Below are 12,750 nucleotides of genomic sequence, written 5' to 3'. Positions count from 1 at the left end.
TGTTGACTATAGATTGATTATTCCTTTTTGAGGTTATTGATCTAAACAGAAATTGATTATTTAACGAAGCATGTATAGCTACCATAGCGGATGAAATCCTTCCCTATGTGTGGCATATGGATCGCTATAACAATTGAAATCCACATCCCTGTGTGTGTCAGATCGATTAAATGGGTTAACGACTATAGATTTATTATTCCTATTGAAGAAGATTGATCTGAAAATAAATTGATTATTTAACGAAACGTCTATAGCTACCATAACAACTGAAATCCTTCCCTCTGTGTGTGTGGCATATTGATCATCATAATGATTAAAATACACATCCCTGTGTGTGTCAAATCCATTGAATGGGTTGTTGACTATGACGGTTATTCCTATTGGAGCAGATTGATCTGAAAAGAAATTATTTAATGAAGTGTGTATAGCTAGCTACCATAACACATGAAATCCTTTTCTCTGTGTATCATATTGATCATTATAATGATTACAATCCACATCCCTGTGTGTGTCAGATAGACTGAATGGGCTCTTGACCATAGATTGATTATTCCTATTGGAGGAGATTGATCTGAAAAGAAATGGATTATTTAACAAAGCGTGTAAAGCTACCATAACAGATGAAATTATTTCCTCTGTGTGGCATATGGATCACCATAATGATTGATATCAACATCCCTGTGTGTGCCAAATCGATTGAATGTTTTTTTCGACTATAGATTGATTATTCCTATTGGAGGAGATCAATGTGAAGAGAAATCAATAATTTATGGAAGTGACTATAGCCGTCATAATGATTAAAATACACTTTACTGGGTGTGGCATATCAATTGAATGGGTTGTGGACTGTAGATTGATTATTCCTATTGGAGGAGAATGATCTAAATTTTTTTTATTATTTGCTAGATTGTAAGCTCTAATGAGCAGGGCCCTCTGATTCCTCCTGTATTGGATTCATAGGTGTGCATAGCCTATTGCATTGAGGTGTGCACCCCAAAGTTTAAACACGTGTGTGCATGTGTATATTTACAGATGGTGTCAGTAGAGCAGTAGACGGTGTCATTAGGGCAGAGACTGGTGTCAGTAGAGCAGTGGACGGTGTCATTAGGGCAGAGATTGGTGTCAGTAGAGCAGTGGACGGTGTCATTAGGGCAGAGATTGGTGTCAGTAGAGCAGTGGACGGTGTCATTAGGGCAGAGATTGGTGTCAGTAGAGCTGTGGACTGTGTCATTAGGGCAGAGATTGGTGTCAGTAGAGCAGTGGACGGTGTCATTAGGGCAGAGATTGGTGTCAGTAGAGCAGTGGACGGTGTCATTAGGGCAGAGATTGGTGTCAGTAGAGCAGTGGACGGTGTCATTAGGGCAGAGATTGGTGTCAGTAGAGCAGTGGACGGTGTCATTAGGGCAGAGATTGGTGTCAGTAGAGCAGTGGACGGTGTCATTAGGGCAGAGATTGGTGTCAGTAGAGCAGTGGACGGTGTCATTAGGGCAGAGATTGGTGTCAGTAGAGCAGTGGACGGTGTCATTAGGGCAGAGATTGGTGTCAGTAGATCAGTGGACGGTGTCATTAGGGCAGAGATTGGTGTCAGTAGAGTAGTGGACGGTGTCATTAGGGCAGAGATTGGTGTCAGTAGAGCAGTGGATGGTGTCATTAGGGCAGAGACTGGTGTCAGTAGAGCAGTGGATGGTGTCATTAGGGCAGAGATTGGTGTCAGTAGAGCTGTGGACGGTGTCATTAGGGCAGAGACTGGTGTCAGTAGAGCAGTGGATGGTATCATGAGGGCAGAGACTGGTGTCAGTAGAGCAGTGGATGGTGTCATTAGGGCAGAGATTGGTGTCAGTAGAGCAGTGGACGGTGTCATTAGGGCAGAGATTGGTGTCAGTAGAGCAGTGGACGGTGTCTTTAGGGCAGAGACTGGTGTCAGTAGAGCAGTGGATGGTGTCATTAGGGCAGAGATTGGTGTCAGTAGAGCAGTGGACGGTGTCATTAGGGCAGAGATTGGTGTCAGTAGAGCAGTGGATGTTGTCATTAGGGCAGAGATTGGTGTCAGTAGAGCAGTGGACGGTGTCATTAGGGCAGAGATTGGTGTCAGTAGGGCAGTAGACAGTGTCATTAGGGCAGAGTTGGGGTCAGTAGAGCAGTGGACGGTGTCATTAGGGCAGAGATTGGTGTCAGTAGAGCTGTGGACGGTGTCATTAGGGCAGAGATTGGTGTCAGTAGAGCAGTGGACGGTGTCATTAGGGCAGAGATTGGTGTCAGTAGAGCAGTGGACGGTGTCATTAAGGCAGAGATTGGTGTCAGTAGAGCTATGGGCGGTGTCATTAGGGCAGAGATTGGTGTCAGTAGAGCAGTGGACGGTGTCATTAGGGCAGAGATTGGTGTCAGTAGAGCAGTGGACGGTGTCATTAGGGCAGAGATTGGTGTCAGTAGAGCAGTGGACGGTGTCATTAGGGCAGAGATTGGTGTCAGTAGAGCTGTGGACGGTGCCATTAGGGCAGAGATTGGTGTCAGTAGAGCAGTGGATGGTGTCATTAGGGCAGAGATTGGTGTCAGTAGAGCAGTGGATGGTGTCATTAGGGCAGAGATTGGTGTCAGTAGAGCAGTGGACGGTGTCATTAGGGCAGAGATTGGTGTCAGTAGAGCAGTGGATGGTGTCATTAGGGCAGAGATTGGTGTCAGTAGAGCAGTGGATGTTGTCATTAGGGCAGAGATTGGTGTCAGTAGAGCAGTGGATGTTGTCATTAGGGCAGAGATTGGTGTCAGTAGAGCAGTGGACGGTGTCATTAGGGCAGAGATTGGTGTCAGTAGGGCAGTAGACAGTGTCATTAGGGCAGAGTTGGGGTCAGTAGAGCAGTGGACGGTGTCATTAAGGCAGAGATTGGTGTCAGTAGAGCTGTGGACGGTGTCATTAGGGCAGAGATTGGTGTCAGTAGAGCAGTGGACGGTGTCATTAAGGCAGAGATTGGTGTCAGTAGAGCAGTGGACGGTGTCATTAGGGCAGAGATTGGTGTCAGTAGAGCAGTGGACGGTGTCATTAGTTCAGAGATTGGTGTCAGTAGAGCAGTGGACGGTGTCATTAGGGCAGAGATTGGTGTCAGTAGAGCAGTGGACGGTGTCATTAGGGCAGAGATTGGTGTCAGTAGAGCAGTGGACGGTGTCATTAGGGCAGAGATTGGTGTCAGTAGAGCAGTGGACGGTGTCATTAGGGCAGAGACTGGTGTCAGTAGAGTAGTGGACGGTGTCATTAGGGCAGAGATTGGTGTCAGTAGAGCAGTGGATGGTGTCATTAGGGCAGAGATTGGTGTCAGTAGAGCAGTGGACGGTGTCATTAGGGCAGAGATTGGTGTCAGTAGAGCAGTGGACGGTGTTATTAGGGCAGAGATTGGTGTCAGTAGAGTAGTGGATGGTGTCATTAGGGCAGAGACTGGTGTCAGTAGAGCAGTGGACGGTGTCATTAGGGCAGAGATTGGTGTCAGTAGAGCAGTGGACGGTGTCATTAGGGCAGAGACTGGTGTCAGTAGAGTAGTGGACGGTGTCATTAGGGCAGAGATTGGTGTCAGTAGAGCAGTGGACGGTGTCAGTAGTTTTTATTTTTATTATTTTACTTTTTTACAATTGTATAGTTTGATTTATTTTTTTATTATTTTTTTTTTTTTTTGTTTAGGAACCCCATTAGGGGGCTTTGGTGAAATATCAGGAGTCTAAACAGGGGGAATCTGCGCCACACAGGATGATAAAGGTGTACCCAGGCCCACCTGACACACCCTGTGCGCACACCTATGATTGAATTATATTGTAACTGTACTGTTTGCCTTAACGTTGTAAAGCGCTGCGCAAACTGTTGGCGCTATATAAATCCTGTACAATAATAATAATAATTTAACTAAGTGTGTATATCTACCATAATGAATGAAATTCTTCCCTCTGTGTGTGTGGCATATTGATAAAATCCATATCGCAGTGTGTGCCAAATTGATTGAAGGGTTTGTTGAGTAAAGATCTAAAAGGCACTAATAAGTTTAGAAGATTTTTTTAGATTGTAAGCTCTAGGGAGCAGGGCCCTCTGATTCCTCTTGTACCAAATTGTAATGTAACTGGAAGGTCTGCCTTTATTTTAAGCGCTGAGCAAATTGTTGGCACTATATAAATCCTGTATAATAATAATAATGATTGGTATTTTTCCATATATTTATCAAACTTTGGACGTTTGAATTCGCATATTTGTTGAATTGTGCATTTGTGACTTTTCTTTATGTAGGTGTTTTGGATCCAATGACAGATCACTGCAGAGTCACACTTAGTATATAGATCGATGGATTTGTGATGATTGGGTGAGCTAGGTATGGCATTAGTGTAGCAGATGTGGAATAGTTGGGATAAATGACAGAGAGATCGGTGTATTGTAGTGCGGGGAGGAGAGGAATTGGGGAGGAGAGGACTCAGGGAGGAGAGGAATGCGATGTGTAGAGGGGGAAGGGGGAGGGGTCTTGGGAGGAGGTGATAGCTGGGAGTTGGTGGGAGGAGCTATGAGGGGAGCCGCCGCCTTGGCGTCCAATGAGCGCTGGGTAGAAGGTGGTGTTGCGGCGGTGCAGTGAGCTGCCTGATGTGCTGAGCGGAGCAGACTGACAGACAGGGGGGCCGGGGACACACAGCGCCTGCCAACACAAGTCCACAATAATAAAAAAAAACACTCGGGATCGGCCTCTCCTGGACCGCGTTCAAGTCCGCCCGGCATAGCCAGCCTCCAGGAGTGCAGGAGCCAGGAGCACACTACTACTTCTCTACTACTACTACTACTTCTACTACTACTTTGACTGACTTCACCCTGCACCACCGCCGCTCCTCATACCTCACACCTATTTATAAACACGTCACCCCTAGAACAAAATAAAACACAGCAGCAGAAATAAGTGTCACCTAAGACATGTGAAGAGCCCAGGAGCCCTGTCATTAATGCACTACACTGCCATGGTATGTGTTTTAGACATCCTTCTGGGTGCTGTCATAGCGGTTGTGGGGGAGGGGAGGGGAGGGGTGCCCACAACTTGTGCCGACGATTTCTTCTCTTGGTTGTCTGATTTTTGGCAGCATCTGGATGTGGGTCACACTTCTGTGCCAGGGAGCTGGGGGCCAAGAGGGTAAGGCTTGGCACCCATCCTGCCAGATATGGAGACCACCCCCCCCTACCTTCTGTATAAGGATGGCATGGGGGGCACCGACCTGCACCCATCACCTGATTTAACCCCAACAAGTGTCTTTCCATGTCAGTGTGTGTACCCAGAGGAGGAGAGCCCAACTATGTAATCACCCCCCAAATCTAGGGGCTCGTCCTCAACCACCATACCCCATAGAAGTCCAATACTACCAGGAGCAATATTCAACTTCTACAGAGATCCCAGGGAGCTTTATTACTCATTTATAGGTTACCCTATAGGTATGTATAGACACCTAGGGAAACTCAATACTGCCAGGAGTTGTCACTGATTTATGTTACCCTATAGGTATGTATAGGCACTTCATAAAGTTTAATACTTCCAGAAGTGGTCACTGGTGTATATGTTACCCTATAGTAATGTATAGGCACTTCATAAAGTTTAATACTTCCAGAAGTGGTCACTGATGTATATGTTACCCTATAGTTATGTATAGGCACTTCATACATTTTATTACCTCCAGAAGTTGTCACCGATTTATATGTTACTCTATAGGTATGTGTAGGCACTTCATACACTTTATTGCTGCCAGGAGTTGTCCCTGATGTATATGTTGCCCTGTAGGTATGTATAGGCACTTCATAAAGTTTAATACTGCCAGACGTTGCCGCTAATTTATATGTTACCCTATAGACATCTTACATGTTACTGTATGTATAGACAATTCATGACGTTTAATACTGTCTGAAGCTGTCAGTGATGTATATGTTACCCTATAGGTATGTACTGGCACTTCATGAAGCTTAATACTGCCAGAAGTTGCCACTAATTTATATGTTACCCTATAGACATCTTACATGTTACTGTATGTATCGACACTTCATGACGTTTAATACTGCCTGAAGCTGTCAGTGATGTATATGTTGCCCTATAGGTATGTATTGGCACTTCATGAAGCTTAATACTGCCAGAAGTTGCCACTGATTTCTTACATGTTACTGTATGTATAGACACTTCATAAAGTTCAATACTGCCAGAAGTGGTCACTGATGTATATGTTACCCTATAGTTATGTATAGGCACTTCATACATTTTATTACTTCCAGGAGTTACCAGTGATGTATATGTTACCCTATAGGTATGTATAGGCACTTCATAAAGTTTAATACTGCCAGACGTTGCCACTGATTTATATGTTACCCTATAGACATTTTAAATGTTACTGTATGTATAGACGTTTCATAAAGTTTAATACTGCCAAACGTTGCTGCTGATTTATATGTTACCATATAGACATCTTACATGTTCCTTTATGTATAGACACTAAATGAAGTTTATTACTGCCTGAAGTTGTCACTGGTGTATATGTTAATATATATATATATATATAATATTAATTATTATTATTATACAGGATTTATATAGCGCCAACAGTTTGCGCAGCGCTTTGTATATATATACAGCTAGGGAAGCTCAATACTGCCAGGAGTTGTCACTGATTTATGTTACCCTATAGGTATGTATAGGCACTTTATAAAGTATAATACTGCCAGAAGTTGTCACTGATTTATATGTTACACTATAGACATCTTACATGTTACTGTATTTATAGACACTTCATGACATTTAATACTGCCTGAAGTTGAAGTTGTCACTGATGTATATATATATATCTATATATATCTATGGAAGTTCAATACTGGCATGAGCTACCAATGATTTATGTTACCCTATACATAGATATTTTACTGATTTATATGTTACCCAATACATAGAAATGTTACTATATATATAAACACTTCAGGAAGTTTAATACTACCAGGAGCTCTTGCTGATTTCTATGTTACCCTATACATAAACGTGTTACATCTTTCTGTATGTATAGACACTTATGGACACCTATGGAACGTTAATGCTGGCAAGGCCTGTCACTGATTTGTGTTACCCTGTAGACATTTTACATGTTACTGTAAGTATAGACACCTATGGAACTTTAATACTGGCAGGGACTGTCACTGATTTGCATGTTACGCTATATATACAAATGTTACTGTATACATAGCCATGTCTATACTTGTAGTAGCTGTCACTGATTTGTATGTCACCTTATACATAGATATGTTACTGTATATACATAGACACCTATGGAAGTTGAATACTTGTGGGGGTTGTCACTGATTTACATGTTACTGTATACATAGATATGTTAAATGTTACTGTATACATAGCCACCAATGGAAGTTAAAGATTTTATTGGCTTTCATTAATTGCTGAAAGTTGTTAGCGCTTGCTTGTCTTCTGTGATTGATCTGATTTTATTCTTTAATATCACCATATTACTGTATACATAGATACCTATAGAAGGGAAGCATTATCATTGACCTGCAGCAGGGGCTTTCATTGATTGCTGAAGGATGTTAGAAGAGCTTAGCTAGCTTCTCTCATTTTTCTGTAATGATTTGGATTAAAAATACCATCACCATCTTACTAGATACATAGACACTTTACATACATAGACATCTTGCATGTTACTTTATACATAGACACCTATGGGAGTTAACCATTTTTTTTGGCCTGCAGCAGAAGCTTTTACTGTTTGCTACAAATTGTTAGAAGAGCTTGTTTGGCTTCTGTTTTTGTTCTGATTTCCGATGTAACACTTTGGATACAAACAAAGTAGCAGAGTTACTGGATACATAGACATGTCACATGGCATTGTATACATAGACACAAGTTGAACATTACTACTGGCTTGCATCAAGGGCTTTCACTGAAAGTTGTTAGAAAAGTGTGTTTAGTTTTTTGCCATGGATCTGATTTTCTTTGTAACGCTTTGGATTAAACATATAGTACCACCATGATACTGTATACATGTTACTGTATGCATAGAGACCTAAGAAAAGGAAATACAACTATTGGTTTGCAGCGAGAGGAGTGACAAATGCTGAAAGTTGTTAAAAGTGTTTGCTTAGCCTCCTCTCTCTGTATTTGATCTGATGTTCTTTGTAACACTTCTGATAATATATATATATATATATATAGTGTATTATTGGCATGTTACTGTAATGTATTCCTAGGCAGGCACTCATACATCTTGTATTTTCCATCTGGGCAGTGACTTATGTGTGCTATTTCCTGTCTGTATACCCCTAGGTATGTCAGTTTCCTATATATCTCTGCCACCTTCCCCCTCCTCTGCAGTTCTTATGTGTCACACTCTAACTCCGTTCTGGTTCACGCTAATCTGCACACATTGTTCCACATCCATATTTACAATATTTATGTACTCCCAGTGGTTTATGTTTTGATATTTTGACTGGTCTGTAAATCCTAGTGAACATGATCCCTTCTGCTCTACACCTGTTATGCATTCTGTAGGTTACAATGCTCTTCCTTGAAAATATCTTTGGAATGATCAAATCATCCATACTACATTACCCTGGAATGCTGTGGCTGGGGTTGTATATCACTTCTCAACTTTATTAATGTACTTCTTTATCATAGCTTATATTTACATAAGAGGTGGTGGGCTAATATCAATAATCCCTTGTCACGGGTACATGTATTAATAGTACCCCTTATCTGTGTTCAAATGTATTACAGACTTCAAATAGAATTTACATTAACAATCCGAGCCCCCCTACCATTCCCCAGAAGTACACTGACCTCTTTTGTATGTATTGTAGCCATTAATTGAATTCGTTTAACTGCATTTTGTTGCTTAAGGATTGTCACATTTTTAATAGAAATATGCAGATGGCTGTCCAAACATTCTACAATTTTCTTGTACAATTTTGCCTTAGGTTTACCAAAACCATATAATATGAGGTCAATCCTAAACACTCTTAATTTGTATGCAATCTGACAGGCCCTTTCACTACATAGTTCAAGGTAAATTTAAAGGAAAGTGAATAAGAAAATTGCATAATGCATGGCCAGCTTCAGTGTAACTATATCAGTATGCATAAGGCCTCATGCACACAGGGCATTGTATTTTCTCCTCTGAATGCCTTTTACTCCTGGCAGGAAATAGCTGCTTTAAAATCGTACCTAAAGTCTCATATTGCACACACGCACTAAATGCGTTTAGTCGCGTCAAGAGCTTTTGCTTCTCCAAAGTTCCTCTCCTGAACATGCTGGGATTTTTGCTAATATCTATATATATATATATATATATATATAGATATATAGATATATCTATATATATAGATATATCTATATATCTATATATATATATATATCTATATGTATATATATATATTGTGCAAGGGTGCACCATTGGTAAAAAATTGTACATGCAACCAAGTCCCAAATCTCTCTCTCTCTTTTTCTCTCCCTCTCTCTCTCTCTCTCTCTCTATATATATATAATAGGCCTGGGCATTTTAGACTGAGCAGCCAACTTTTCCAGGGACGGGGGGAGGTGTTTGTCGGTTGACATTTGCGGGGGTGGCTGGTGTCGGTCCTCCATACTGTAATGTGCAGGGGACTCGGGTACAGCGTGGCTTTCTCTGGTGGTGCGGGTACAGCGTGGCTCTCTGGTGGTGCGGGTACAGCGTGGCTCTCTCTCTCTCTGGTGGTGCGGGTACAGCGTGGCTCTCTCTGGTGGTGCAGTACAGCATGTCTCTCTCTCTCTGGTGGTGCGGTACAGCATGGCTCTCTCTGGTGGTATGGTACAGCATGGCTCTCGTGGCTCTCTGGTGGTGTGGGTACAGCGTGGCTCTCTTTGGTTGTGTGGGTACAGCGTGGCCCTCTGGTGGTGTGGGTACAGTGTGGCTCTCTCTCTCCCTGGTGGTGCCGGTACAGTGTGGCTCTCTCTCTCTGGTGGTGCGGTACAGCATGGCTCTCTCTCTGGTGGTATGGTACAGCATGGCTCTCGTGGGCTTTCTGGTGGTGTGGGTACAGCATGGCTCTCTGGTGGTGCAGGTACAGCGTGACTCTCTCTCTGGTGGTACGGGTACAGCATGGCTCTCTCTCTCTCTCTGGTGGTGTGGTACAGCATGGCTCTCTCTCTCTGGTGGTGCCGGTACAGCGTGGTTCTCTCTCTCTGGTGGTGCAGTACAGCGTGGCTCTCTCTCTCTCTGATGGTATGGTACAGCATGTCTATCTCTCTCTCCGGTGGTGCCATACAGCGTGGCTCTCTCTGTTGGTGGGGGTACAGCGTGGCTCTCTCTGGTGGTGCAGGTACAGCGTGGCTCTCTCTGGAGGTGCGGTTATAGCGTGGCTCTCTGGTAGTGCAGGTACAGCATGGCTCTCTCTGATGGTGTCGGTCCTCCATACTGTAATGTGCAGGGACACTGTGATATAAAGGGGACTGGGGTACAGCGTGGCTTTCTATGGTGGTGCAGGTACAGCGTGGCTCTCTGGTGGTGCGGGTACAGTGTGGCTCTCTCTCTCTCTGGTGGTGCGGGTACAGCGTGTCTCTCTCTCTCTTGTGGTGCGGTACAGAATGTCTCTCTCTCTAGTGGTGCGGTACAGCATGGCTCTCTCTGGTGGCATGGTACAGTATGGCTCTCGTGGCTCTCTGCTGGTGTGGGTACAGCGTGGCTCTCTTTGGTGGTGTGGGTACAGCGTGGCTCTCTGGTGGTGTGGGTGCAGCGTGGCTCTCTCTCTCCCTGGTGGTGCCGGTACAGCGTGGCTCTCTCTCTCTGGTGGTGCGGTACAGCATGGCTCTCTCTCTGGTGGTATGGTACAGCATGGCTCTCGTGGGCTCTCTGGTGTGGGTACAGCATGGCTCTCTGGTGGTTCAGGTACAGCGTGACTCTCTGGTGGTGCAGGTACAGTGTGGCTCTCTCTCTCTCTCTGGTGGTGTGGTACAGCATGGCTCTCTCTCTCTGGTGGTATGGGTACAGCATGGTTCTCTCTCTTTGGTGGTGCAGTACAGCGTTGCTCTCTCTCTGATGGTGCGGTACAGCATGTTTCTCTCTCTCTGGTGGTGGGGGTACAGCGTCGCTCTCTGTGGTGGCGCGGGTACAGTGTGGCGCTCTGGTGGTGTGGGTACAACATGCTTCTCATGGCTCTCTCTGGTGGTGCGGGTACAGCATAGCACTCTGATGGTGCGGGTACAGCGTGGCTCTCTCTGGAGGTGCGGGTACAGCATGGCACTCTGGTGGTGCGGGTACAGCGTGGCTCTCATAGTTCTCTCTGATGGTGTGGGTACAGCGTGGCTCTCTGGTAGTGCAGGTACAGCATGGCTCTCTCTGATGGTGCAGGTACAGGGTGGCACTCTGATGGTGCGGGTACAGCGTGGCTCTCACTGGTGGTGCAGGTACAGCGTGGCTCTCTCTGGTGGTGCGGGTACAGCGTGGCTCTCTGGTCATGCGGGTACAGCGTGGCGCTCTGGTGGTGCGGGTACAGCGTGGCTCTCATGGTTCTCCCTGATGGTGTGGGTACAGGGTGGCTCCCTGGTGGTGCGGGTACAGTGTGGAGCTCTGGTGGTGTGGGTACAGTGTGGCTCTCTCTTGTGCAGGTACAGCGTGGCGCTCTGGTGGTGCGGGTACAGCGTGGCGCTCTGGTGGTGCGGGTACAGCATGGCGCTTTGGTGGTGCGCATACAGCATGGCTCCCATGGCTCTCTCTGATGGTGCGGGTACAGCGTGGTGCTCTGGTGGTGCGGGTACAGTGTGGTGTGGGTACAGCGTGGCTCTCTCTGGTGGTGCGGCTGGAGGAGGAGCAGTCCATAGGGGCCTAGAGCGGAACTGTCAGCGCAGCTCTGAGGCTGAGCTGTGTGTGAGAGACACACAGGTCACCCCATGCAGCCACTAGTTCCGCCAAAGACACAGGCACGGCCGCATAATGATAGGCGAACAGCGGCCGTGGCCTGCGTTAACCCTGTCCAGGCCGTGGTCACCGCTTACCTCCCGCTGTGTGGCCTGATCATCAACAGGGCACGGAACGGGAGGCCCCGGCCCACCAGGCACATGCCTGGTCTGCCCTATGGCCAGTCCGGGCCTGTATACTGTATATAGATCTATATATATAGATCTATATATAAATCTATATATATAGATCTATCTATCTCTATATATATAGATCTATATGTATAGATATATAGATCTATATATATATAGATATATCTATATATATAGATCTATATATATAGATATATATCTAGATAGATAGGTAGATAGATAGATAGATAGATAGATAGATAGATAGATAGATAGATAGATAGATAGATAGATAGATAGGTGGATAGATAGGTCTTACTTAAAATGTATGGTACAAAGCCTATGCTCTATATACAGATCCTTTGTAGTAAAATGTGTGTATACGTCATGTGGCCATGTGTTCCGTCCCTCCTAATTATCTGCCAGTGATCACTTGACAGTATGTCTAATAGAATAGTGAATGTTCAGCTGCCACATGTATATGACCCTGTCTGGGACTGGGAGTTAAGAAATGCTCAGGTCGGAGTGGGTGTGACAGTTCTTCTTTACTTTGACACAAGGAGCTGAGGTGGCGTGATCTGAATTATTATTAGTGCGCTGAACATGCTTGTCTCCCCCCTCCCCCCCTTTCTGCAGTTTGTGAGAGGAGCCTGCCATTGAACTTGAGACAGGACAGACAAGATCCGCACTTTTTTTTTTAAGTACAGTA

At 44.8% G+C, this 12,750-nt stretch overlaps 1 protein-coding gene across 4 annotated transcripts in view; it reads left to right on the top strand.

The window, feature by feature from the left end:
• NFIB (nuclear factor I B) overlaps nt 1-12,750 on the top strand; it is a 595,118-nt gene that overhangs the window by 268,725 nt on the left and 313,643 nt on the right. The window contains exon 1 of one of the 4 annotated variants that reach the window (XM_073635582.1): nt 4,564-4,971. The exons of the other annotated variants lie outside the window; for them this stretch is intronic. Within the exon in view, the coding sequence (XP_073491683.1) occupies nt 4,954-4,971 (18 nt within the window). The 5' untranslated portion in view covers nt 4,564-4,953. Of the gene's footprint in view, nt 1-4,563; nt 4,972-12,750 lie in introns of those variants that run through there. 4 annotated transcript variants of the gene reach the window in all.

Source organism: Aquarana catesbeiana, linkage group LG01 (genome assembly GCF_042186555.1).
Source record: "Aquarana catesbeiana isolate 2022-GZ linkage group LG01, ASM4218655v1, whole genome shotgun sequence".
Lineage (NCBI taxonomy): Eukaryota > Metazoa > Chordata > Amphibia > Anura > Ranidae > Aquarana > Aquarana catesbeiana.
Note: the sequence above shows the minus strand (reverse complement) of the source record. Positions and strands in the feature narration are given on the sequence as shown.